This window comes from Sinohyriopsis cumingii, chromosome 5, assembly GCF_028554795.1.
Source record: "Sinohyriopsis cumingii isolate HCF-2022 chromosome 5, ASM2855479v2, whole genome shotgun sequence".
NCBI classification, from domain to species: Eukaryota; Metazoa; Mollusca; class Bivalvia; order Unionida; family Unionidae; genus Sinohyriopsis; species Sinohyriopsis cumingii.
Window position 1 is genome coordinate 15,202,143 of NC_142965.1, and position 12,694 is coordinate 15,214,836.

Sequence of the window (12,694 nt, forward strand, 5' to 3'; positions counted from 1 at the left end):
AATTTTTATAAAAATGTCATGCAGAACGTGATGCATGCTAAAGACGAAAGGGAAAATAAGCTTCTAGAAAAGTGTTAATAATTGAAACAGACGAATAAAATAGAGTATTCAGATTCTTGTGAATAAAAGCTGAAAAGGACAATTACGATTTTTGGACATCATGTGCCAATTTATGTATGTCTTGTGGGGAAGATATGATTGCTGTCGTCATGTGAAATGGAAAAAGAATTTCCAAGAATTGCCTCAAGTTGAGAGATTGCTACAAGCCATTGAGTTGCATAGGGTTTGGAACTTAAGTTTGTGCAGTTGTACTAGTGGTAAATAAAGTTGTATACTTTACAGCCTTTTCAGTTGAATATAATGTTTATTGTTGCTGCATCGACCTTTTAATTGTGTTTTCCTGCTTTACAATGGCAGTTATTGATATTTTTTACACCTTAGTGAAAACTGGTCAATCTTAGGGAAACAAATCAGCTGCCTTACTGAGACGGACTCCTCAGGGCTGGCAGGTCTGCTGACGCAGATTTAAGTTGGACCGTGATATATTTAAAATAGAAATTCTCATTTTGGGTATGAGGGTTATGGAATTTTCTTCATCTTTTTTTAACTTGATAGATGGTGGGTCCTCTGAGATTGATGGATAACAATAAAAAGTACATGTAGTCAACAGTATTTTAACTCAGCCCGCAGAAAGGGCTTATGGCACTGTTGTGTCAAGTGTTTTGGTGCCAGACTGACATTTTAGTGAAAAATCATTCCAAATATAACTCTTTGCTTGTGCTTTGGGGTTTTCATGACCTCATAGTTGGAAGCTTCCATGTAAGTAATGAAGCTGAGCATAATAGAAGACAGTAGTGTGCTCAAACTTAGTTCCGGACAGTCTGATGGTCTTATGTACACGAAGAAAATATTAGTATGCTGGTGTTTCTATACTTGTATCGTGATATACAGTGTTGGGCATTTTGTATTGCAATTTATGGATAAATTGGTTTATTGTTACACCTGTGTGTGGTGGGGGGGCATCTCCCCATTCCTAGAATGGTTATATTTTCAGGAACCACCTCTAACCATTGGAAACCTATAGATAGTTACTTCTTTGCAGTCAATTTTGAGCCACTTTACATTTTTAATGTTGCAACTATTTCTTTTCAGGTAATCATACAGATGCGATGGAAATAGATGGTGCATTAGAAATCCCTAGCAGTAAGGCGACAGTGTTGAGAGGACATGAATCTGAGGTGTTTATATGTGCCTGGAATCCAACCAATGATCTCCTTGCTTCTGGGTAAGTCAGCATGTCTTCATGTGGATGCCTAGGGCTCAAAATTTACCACACTCATACTACAAAGAAGCACATCATGACCTATGGTTCATCTTTTACTGGCTCTGGTTAGTTTTTTTTCTCTTTAGCTCATCTTGACAAGTGTTAAACACCCCATCCACCCCCGGCAAAACTATGTCTCTGTGACCAGTTGTATCATGCTTCTATAACTTTAAATTTTGTGTATTAAGTCCATTAATTGGGTGCTGTTTTCATTCAGATCATGAAATTTGAATTTTATAAAGTCTGTTATTACTACACCTACACTCTGGTACTGAAACCAATATCTGAATAAGAATAATTTTTCATTTATTCAACTCTGTGGTCTTAAACTAAGAGCAAAAGTTCTGTAAAATTTAACCAGTAATTTTTTCCTTAGAATACAGAGTGAAAATTTGAAATGAAATTTCAGTAATTTGTGAATTAAATCCCAGTAATTCTAAAAGTTCTATTGCAGATCCAAATATATGACAGATACAGATGTATGAAGTTCCATTTGAATTTGGTGATGTTCCAAATAAATTTTGATATTGAATGTGTTGTTGTGCATGTAGTCTTGAATGAACTAATGTGCCAGTGGCCATGAATGTGGTGATATGTTAACAGTCTTTTAATGTATCAGTAATAATATAATACAAAATTCACTATAATTCCAGTGAATATTAATATAAATAAATAATTCCACCAAAATTGAAGCCTGAACTCAACAATAAGACTGATTCTGCTTTGGATCTTAAAACAAGAATGAGTGGTTTTTAAAGTAAACAACATTATATTAAAAGCTAAGACACAGTAATAGAGCCCAGATGTAGGTCTGTTTCCTTTCTAAAACATTCCAAGTTGTCGACAAGATTAGGAAATTTCCAAGTGAAAAAGTGATATCCTACATTCAGATTCAAGTAAACATTTTACCTCCATTGATAATAATCTGAATATTTAATCTATGCTCATAGAGAAATATTACCTATGTATTATCTTGTTTACAGAATAAATGTCACTGGTCAGGTACACCATTAACTTGATTTTAGACCAAAGTTAGGTACAAAATACAGATACACATAACCTATAATCATGGAGGAAAAACCAGCAAACAATACGATTATACATAAGTTTCTTTTATTTATTCTGTGTCATTTCATCTTCTTGTCATTGTCAAGGCCAGAATCATATTTTCTTGCACAGATTTGATAATGGGAATATTTACTCTTTAAAGCAAGTTTTGACAAATAAGGAATAAATATATATTAACTTATCATTTACATTTGCTGACATTTAGGTCCAAAGTTAGCTTGGGCAGCTTGTCAGATTGCTGACTCTAAACAATTGTCTTGTAGAAAATTGTTTTGACGTATTTCACCAATATTATGGTGAATAGATGTTAATTGTTAATAACTCGTGAAATTTCTTTTTCTTTTTTATTTTCATTAGTGTCTGTAATGAGATTTACTTGGCTTTGATTTAGGGGTAGTTGAATAAAATGATCAGTTGGGGCAGATGGGTTATTTGAGGTAATAAAAATGAAAGGAGTATTTCTTGGCAGGACCTCTTTATTTTGCCTACAGACTTAAATTTATTGCACACTGACTTTTAGCAAAGAATTCACTTTGATTTGATGTACAAGTTATTTTTTGACAGAATGGGCTGAGCATTGTTTTGAATGTAAATTGTCTTTTTCAAATGCATAATGAGCGCAGTACTGGTCTATATGTGGAATATTTTAATTCCTTGTACTATTATACTATAAGCATACCAGTGTCACAAATATGCGGTTTGTTTTTGTCAAAACTTAATTCATTTAAAGAATTTGCCTCTCTTTAAATTGTGCATAATTTGGTGGGAATTGGTATGTTAAGATGATTTTTCCCATTCTGCCTTTTTCTAAATTACGTTTAAGTATATATTGGAGTTGTATAATATTCACTTGCTGCATACATGCACTCTTATATGTTCTTACTGTTGTGAGTGATAGTAATATGTTATTTAAACCAATGGTTAGTTTTGTTTCATCCTGGAATAAAAATGCATTGTACTCCAAATTCATGACTTACTTTTTCATGACTTTATGTTCTTTATTTAATGTTGTTTATTTAACATGGCTGAATTTTTTTTCTTCATATTTAAACCAGTGCCATTAGATTTCTTAAATGGGTACATCTCCAGTTTTACATTTATCATTTAGATAATTGTACCAATCCTAGGTCTAATTTCACCAAAATTTGCTCCTAAAAATCAACCAAATGCATTATAATCTTGCATTATATTTGAAAGCCTTTTATTCCTTCCATAGATCCCACCTATTTTCAAAAAAGTCTCTCATTTTTTACAGCACTTTTATTTTACAGTACATCATGTTTCTCTTAAGTTCCTGCCTATTTTCAATTAAAGTACAAGAAGCACACAGTTTAGATTTTATCTTCATTTTTGTAAATATATTGTGATAATTTGTTTGCCCATCCATCCATTTATCACAGATTTCCTTGTAACCTGAACTCCATCAACATAGATTTAGGATTGGTGATCATATTTGATGTGATGCTTCATGATGGCAGGCTTTGTATCTGTGATGTGGCCTCGGGGAGGAAAGAGTTCATGTATAACAAAAATCACATTTTATAGGTAATGTGGAGTCTTGCAGTGTGAATTCCATCTTCACTGACTGAAGCAAGATAATTACATTTTATTTGTTGTTTTACAATGGTGAGTTAAAAAAATTGGAAGTTTTTAAATCCTGTATGCATCTTTAGGGATAGAGATGAGAAGTATGGTTAAAGAGGGATTGGTTTAGATTAAGAATAACTATAGAGTATACAAATTTGCGATGACTTCAATCCCTTGTCTCTTCCAGGTCTGGTGATTCTACAGCCAGGATCTGGAACATGAATGACAACAGCAATGGTGCCAATCAATTAGTACTTAGACATTGTATACAGAAAGGTGGAACAGAAGTACCTAGTAACAAAGATGTCACCTCATTAGATTGGAATGTGAGTTAAATAGAAAGCAGGGTTGAGTCTAGACTGCAATTTTTCACTAGTGGTTCTAAGTTATTATTCATGGCATACTCAGATGTGATTGAGATGACCACATAATTGCCACAGATTGTGTGCTTCTCCATGTCCACTATGTTCCGAGTTCTTAAATTAAGACCTTTATATGTGATTTACATTATGTAGCTGGTCATCTGGTTGACAGTTTGGTTTAACTTGTCTGGTTGCATGCATATGGCTACTTATTTAATAGTATGATATGCATAAACCATGACTGGCAGGTACTTAAGTTAAGCACCTTTAGTACAGAACTTACCTGGTCTGCATTTTTTTAATTATCTTTTTATTGTACAGGCAATCCATCGTAAATGTTAGATTTTGCAGTAGATACCATATATACTTGCTTATAAAAGGAGTCCAGCTGCAAACTGCACAGACCCAGATCTGCTGTCGCTTGATGCGATGGTGACCTGGGTCTGTGCAGTTTGTCAGGAGTAAGCAGTAGAACAAACAATATAGATCCTGATCGGCAGGAGCATTATGCTATGACTCATGATTTTGTGTTTTACAGTGTGACTCAACTTATAAGCAAGTATATACTGTAGTTCTTTTATTGAATATAGGAAGAATGCTGATGATATCACAAAAACTCTTGACTCAGATGAAGGGAAGATGAAACTTGTTTATATTTTATTATGCATTCCACAATGTGATACCCTCTACAGGCTTGGTGGGGCTTTAAGTGTCCAAGTGCTCACTGTTCCAGATCACTACCATCTCACCCCTGCATGGGGTTGAGTCTCTAGTTTGGCTAATGTAGATACGTGAGAAAGTTTGCCAGTAGCATCTCATGAGTTGATGGATTTTCCTGCAGTTTTCCTGGGTTTTGCCTCCACCAGTTATATTGGTGCCAAGTAGAGTCCATCTTGTGCTGAAAAATGGCATTAAATCCCATCACAACAACCACAACAACAGGCTTGGTAATGTAGAATAGGCCTGATGCACCTTGAAGCAAGTCATAAGAGGCCACTACTGAAGGCAGGAGCATTAGTGGCTTGTATACCGGATTCATGAGAAAAAGGCTGCAGGTTCAGGTCCTATCATCTGATGAGCCCAAATTGGCTATCATAGTGTGGTTTTCACCAGGGCAGTTTGTTTCAAAAACATTTACATTGCCAAACCAAACCAATTCACAGTATGAAATTACCAAACAAGAAAGCATTTTATTGGTAATGATAAAACTAAAATTAAAAGTAATGTCCAATCAAAATCGTAGCTGGCCCTTGTAGAGATATTAGTGGCTAATACCATTAGCTCCTAGTCTCAAAATCCTATATTGAATTCTGAGACAGAATAACTTTAGTCCGTCAGAAGCCAAAAAGACTTGAGCATATCAACTCCAGTTAGACTATCTCTGTCCAATGAGAAAATTGTAAATTTGCCTCAGAATTGCTTTTTTATGCCTATCCAGTGTTTTATAAATTCATATTGATAAATGATATCTCGGGTACATTCAACATATGTTTATATTATGTCACAACATGGGTCTTGTATACATGTCTTATTAAACGTCTATGGTGTTGCACATAGAAATCCCATGGGATGGAGACACTGTCCCCCACCATCCAAAAAGTTGGAGGTGGGGCACAATCTTTTAGATGGACAAAAGAAAATACCACATAATGCACTAATACTACTTTAAAAATGTGATCATTTTATTTGTATTGACAGTTTTACCACCATAACTTTGTGATCTGTGTACTATATTTCCTTGGATGCTTACATTATTGCAGGAAATGTTTCATCATGTAACTCACCGAAACAAGTTTTAATACTGGTTTGCCTCAAATGAGCTGCACCATAGTGTTTACAGACCTGCCAACCCTACTGAAAAAATCAGGAGAATCTGATTTTTGGACCTATCTCCCGATTCCCTGATTTTTAAGAAAAAATCCAGATTTTTCAACCCCTTGAGGAAAAAAATCTATATTTTTTTAAATACAAAAACATCATTTTCCATTTCCCTGTTTCTGTATCTGGTTTTACTGTGTCTGGGATGTTTCTTAGTACTTTACCATATCCAACTTGATTTCTGGTTTTCATCTGCCAGTACAAAGAGATTGTCTCACAGTGTGGTTCTCTTTATCCGACCCCATCAGCAAATCACAGCAACATAATAGATAAGTGTCTCAGCAAGAAGTAAAAAAAAAAAGAAGAAAAGGAAGTAACTGATGAATTTTCACCAGTCAAGTAAAAGAAATGGTACCAAAAATATAGGAGTGACTTTGAGAAGCAGTTTGCTTTCATTCGTCCGTCGACTCATGGGGCCTATCATGCATTCTGCCAATGTTGCTCACAGCATCTCTCAATATGATGCAGTGATCTAGATGAAATTAAAAAACACAGTGCAAGCATTGCAGATGTGTCTAAACAATCTGTAGTATCGTTTAAGGACATGGCCTTTTTTTCCAGCTGAATGGAAGGAATCGGTACTGATAATCTGCATAGAGTTTCAGCTTTACCAAAACTACAATTTAGACGCAGAATTGAATGTGGAAAGAGCAGTTCATCAGTGGGTTGCTTTCAGGAAGAAAAAAGGATGGATCTGGCCAACTGTCGTTTCCAACCCTTGGGAGAGTAATGCTACCAATATTTTCAATACCACTTAGCAACGGCAATGCTGAGAGAGCATTCTCAGTGGTCAGAAAAACAAACAGAACTAGCCAAAGAGCCAGCCTGTCAGCATCGTCCCTGGAAGCTATTCTTGTTAGCAAATTTGGCACCCAAGGACAAATAAATGATGAACTTTTGCAGAAATGCAAATCTGCAACATACAATGGACTGAAATAACAAAAGTAGACATCTGTATCATGATATATACACCATACTCTTGTACCTCCTGATTTACCCTGCCTCCTGATTTGTAATGGTAATTTTCCTGATTTTGATCTTTTCAATGTTGGCAGGTCTGTGTTTACTGCTCTAGATCTTGCTCTCATTTAAATACAGTGTACATGCATTGTCTACCAACATTTAAATACAGTGTGCACTCATTGTCTACCAACATTTAAATTCAGTGTGCACGCATTGTCTACCAACATTTAAATACAGTGTACATGCATTGTCTACCAACATTTAAATTCAGTGTACATGCATTGTCTACCAACATTTAAATACAGTGTACATGCATTGTCTACCAACATTTAAATTCAGTGTACATGCATTGTCTACCAACATTTAAATACAGTGTACATGCATTGTCTACCAACATTTAAATTCAGTGTGCACTCATTGTCTACCAACATTTAAATTCAGTGTGCACGCATTGTCTACCAACATTTAAATTCAGTGTGCACTCATTGTCTACCATTGTCTACCAACATTTAAATACAGTGTACACTCATTGTCTACCAACATTTAAATTCAGTGTGCACTCATTGTCTACCAACATTTAAATTCAGTGTACACTCATTGTCTACCAACATTTAAATTCAGTGTGCACTCATTGTCTACCAACATTTAAATTCAGTGTGCACTCATTGTCTACCAACATTTAAATTCAGTGAACACTCATTGTCTACCAACATTTAAATTCAGTGTGCACTCTTTGTCTACCAACATTTAAATTCAGTGTACACTCATTGTCTACCAACATTTAAATTCAGTGTACACTCATTGTCTACCAACATTTAAATTCATTGTGCACTCATTGTCTACCAACATTTAAATTCAGTGAACACTCATTGTCTAGCAACATTTAAATTCAGTGTACACTCATTGTCTACCAACATTTAAATTCAGTGTGCACTCTTTGTCTACCAACATTTAAATACAGTGTACATGCATTGTCTACCAACATTTAAATTCAGTGTGCACTCATTGTCTACCAACATTTAAATTCAGTGTGCACTCATTGTCTACCAACATTTAAATTCAGTGTACACTCATTATCTACCAACATTTAAATTCATTGTGCACTCATTGTCTACCAACATTTAAATTCATTGTGCACTCATTGTGTACCAACATTTAAATTCAGTGTACACTCATTGTCTACCAACATTTAAATTCAGTGTGCACTCTTTGTCTACCAACATTTAAATTCAGTGTACACTCATTGTCTACCAACATTTAAATTCAGTGTACACTCATTGTCTACCAACATTTAAATTCAGTGTACACTCATTGTCTAACAACATTTAAATTCAGTGTACACATTATCTACCAACGTTTAAATTCAGTGTACACTCATTGTCTACCAACATTTAAATACAGTGTACACTCATTGTCTACCAACATTTAAATTCAGTGTACACTCATTATCTACCAACATTTAAATTCAGTGTACACTCATTGTCTACCAACATTTAAATTCAGTGTACACTCATTGTCTACCAACATTTAAATACAGTGTACACTCATTGTCTACCAACATTTAAATTCAGTGTACATTCATTGTCTACCAACATTTAAATTCAGTGTACACTCATTGTCTACCAACATTTAAATTCAGTGTACATTCATTATCTACCAAAATTTACATTTAGTGTACACTCATTATCTACCAAAATTTAAATTCAGTGTACACTCATTATCTACCAACATTTAATAGAATAAATACCTGTTTTCTGGAATTATTTTCTTTCCAAATTGGGGCCCCGTGTGGCAGAGTGGTCTAAAGCACTTGTCTTTACCAATCACTGCCATCTCACCTCTGTCCCACGGTTCACAAGCTTTCCTTGTTTTTTTAAGGAGGTCCTGGAATTAAATTTGAATTTTGAATTTCATGAAAATATTCTGGTAACCTCCTTGAATATTACTTTTTTGTCGCAAAATTTAATGGAATTTGATATTGAATAGCTACACTAAATTTTTTTATAGAGAAAATAGGTTATTTTCCCACTAACTTTGCAGTTGATGATTTTACAATGATCGTCATATTACATCAGTAGCCATGGCTGAGTATGGTAATTAAGAGATTTTTGCACACGTGCCTAATCATTTGTATGCAAGCGCAGTCAAAAATTTAATTCTTCTGCACTGGAAGTTTCTTTATTCGTATAGTCTGATTTGTAACATCTACTGTGGCAAGACAAAATATTATTTGATCCCAATATATTTTAAAGATTTTTTCAGTGAGTAACCTTTTCAAAATTCTAAGCATTCTGTGGAATGTATTCAAAGTATATCAACATTTCCAACATGGGAGAGTCGGCCTTAACACCATGTATGAAATCGGAGATGCACAAGGGAAACGGTATCTTGCTTGTAATCCAAGTATCAGACTTTAAAAAGACTCCCGAAATTTGTCATTTTCTCCTTGAAATCACCTGGAAAAATCTTGGAAAATAAAAATCATTTTGGTGCAGGAACCTTGCTGTCGGCATGGGCTTAAGACTAGGGCTCATGTTAATGTGGGTGTATGAGAAAGCCTTCTAGTAGCTTTCCATGGGTCGGTCGTTCTTACTGTGGTTTTCCACGGTTCTTCCTCTATGTTATATTGGATACCATGTAAAGCCTATTATGTGCTGAAAAATGGTGTTAAACCCCAAAACAAAAACTTTCCAAAGTAACAAATCATTGACAGATTGTGTATTAAACTTAGTATCTTTTATCATCATTTGAAATACAAGACACTACCGGCCACTGAGATCTTTATATTGCAACTCAGCAGACTACCACAAAGCTTGAATGCTTTCATTGCTAGAGACACTGTTTCAAAATAGATATTCATTGCCATCTTATTGTTTTTATTACCATTTGTGCCTTTGGCCATTGCTACTGACAACAAGGACATGGATAGATATCCAGTAATGAATAGTTTTTGTTATACATTTTTTTAAAATATTTTTTTCTGATAGTTATGATGGGAGGAATGGTCCCCATTTGGGGACATTGGATAAAATATTGTGTGAAACTTTTGCCCTGTTCTTACTGTACGGAACTGTATCTTGAGCTTGCATCTCTTTGTGTCAGACTAAGGAACTTGTTCGAAATTGTTTGTCACTGGTATCATTCACATAGTGCATCTGTAAGCATCTATTAGCCTTGTTTTGTCCGTTTCATACTACCCCCCTCCCTCTGACAATATGTTACAAACCACTTTTTAATTTTTGATTAGCACACCTACTTGCAGTAAAGGTAAGCTATTGAATTACCCTCTCCATCATCGTGAGCACACAAAGGCCTATATGTATGTACACTCTACCCCTTGCATCAGTGTGAACACACATAAAAGCCCATATGTCTGTACACCCTCATTAAATGGCGACCATTCTTTCATCCTAGGTCCTAGGCAAGAGTTTTCATGTGGGTTTCATAGCACCTGCCCTGAAGGATGGAGGCTGAGGTGGCCAACTTAAGATTTTGCCTTGGGCTTAAGTTTTTTTGTACACAATATAAACATTCTTGTACCAGGCATCATGAAACATGGTAAGAGATGCTGCTTGATGAAAATTTTATCATATTACAAAAGTAGGTCACTGTGACTTGTATTTCACACTTCACAACTTTGGATAATTTTATGTTAAATTTTTTTCTCAACCTTGGTTTATGCTAGAATCATCAAATTATATGATCACATGCATCTCTAGTACCATACCCTTGCCACAAAGTAAGATTATTGTGACCTGCATACCACATTGTACTGACTTAAGTTAGGTTTTGGCATTTAGCACATGACCAGCATGGTTTTGTTCACTCTGCTGTATATAAAATTTATGTTACTTGACAGATAATGTTTTCTCAAAATTTTATAGTTATCAAAAGTTGATACTTAATATTGAAACACCAAATAATAGGCAATGGAGATAGTTCCATATTGATACTGTGTAAACAGATAACTTCTCTAATTTTGGAGAAAGATGCACTGTAAGACACCAATGGGATCTTTGTTCTACAGTTTTCGCAATATCATTGAAAATATCCAAATTATGTTGTGAGTTTGTGATAACGGTGACAGCCATTAATCAGTCTTGATATATTGAACATTGAAAAATGTAATCACTTATTTGGTGGTTATGTAACAGGATGCTATTTTTGCCTTCACCAAAGATTATAAATCACATAAGAGGACTCTACAAAGAAATAATCATCAGTGTGAAGATTTCATATGGATGCAGCAGCTGCCATCATAAAAAGTTTGTTACTGATACTGTTCCTAAATGGATCGTCACATCACTAACAGTCGTCACTAAAAGACTTTATGGGGGCCCCGAGTGGCTGAGTGGTCTAAAATGCTCTCTGTTACGGATCACTGCCATCTCACCTCTGTCTGCATGGGTTCGAGTCTCGGATTCGGCCAATGTGGGTATGTGAGAAAGCTTGCCAGTAGCTTCTCGAGGGTCGGTGGTTCTTTCCGGGGATTTCCCGGGTTCTTCCTCCACCATTAATACTGGCTGCCATGTATAGCCTATCATGTGCTGAAAAATGGCGTTAAACCCTACAACAACAGCAACAACAACAACAACTTTTTATGATGTCTACTGGGTCCTCATTGAAAATGGTACCAATGTAACATCCAGCATCTTGAACGTGTCATTACTGCTACTCCAACTGAACAGAAATTCACATTGACATGGGCTTAACACTGGAAGACTTGTGATCTCAGATTGGTCCTAATGAAAATGGTTTGATCAGATATCCAATATAGCCACCACAAAATCTGTCATGTAAATATTGTAATTGCTATTGCTCCATGATCAGTGAACAAAATGAGATGGAGTGTGCCCCAGGAGACCTCTTGTGATATCTAGTTGGACCTAGATGAAAATGGTGCTTATCTGACCTCCAGTATGGCCAGAATGGCAGCTGTCTTGAAAATCTTGTTACAGCTGTAACTCCTGAACGGAAAGTCGTATGACATAATGTTGTCACCAGAAGACTTCTTGTGTCTAGTTGGTCCAAAAAGAAAATGCTCCTTCCCAGATATCCACCAAAATGACAATCTTGAAAATCTTTGTTACTGCTACTCCACTTGAATGGATTGTGATATTCACATTGTGTATTCACTAGATGTCTTTGTATGATGTCTCGTTGGTTCTATATGAAAATGGCACCAATAAGACCACCACAGCAGCCATTTTGAAATTTTTGTTATTGTTGCAGCCAATAAATATAAAGTCAAATCAACACTGTATTTTCACCAAAAGACTTCCTATGATGTCTTGTTGGTACAAAATGAAAATTGTGCCAGTCTTGCATGCAGTATGGTCACTATGGCATCAAGTTTTTTAAAGTGTCCAGTTTGTCCTAAATGTTGTTGCTGCTGTTGTTGTTTTAGGGTTTAGCGCCATTTTTCAGCACATGATAGGCTATACATGGCGGCCAGTACTAATGGTGGAGGAAGAACCCTGTTAAACCCAGGGAAGAATCACCGACCCACGAG

At 35.5% G+C, this 12,694-nt stretch overlaps 1 protein-coding gene across 3 annotated transcripts in view; it reads left to right on the plus strand.

The window, feature by feature from the left end:
- The window catches only part of LOC149798687 (F-box-like/WD repeat-containing protein TBL1XR1), a 98,096-nt gene that overhangs the window by 48,797 nt on the left and 36,605 nt on the right, over positions 1–12,694 (plus strand). For all 3 annotated transcript variants that reach the window (XM_089957526.1, XM_089957525.1, XM_089957527.1), the window contains 2 exons: positions 1,153–1,285; positions 4,167–4,305. In XM_089957526.1, the coding sequence (XP_089813652.1) occupies positions 1,153–1,285; positions 4,167–4,305 (272 nt within the window). The remainder of the gene's footprint in view (positions 1–1,152; positions 1,286–4,166; positions 4,306–12,694) is intronic.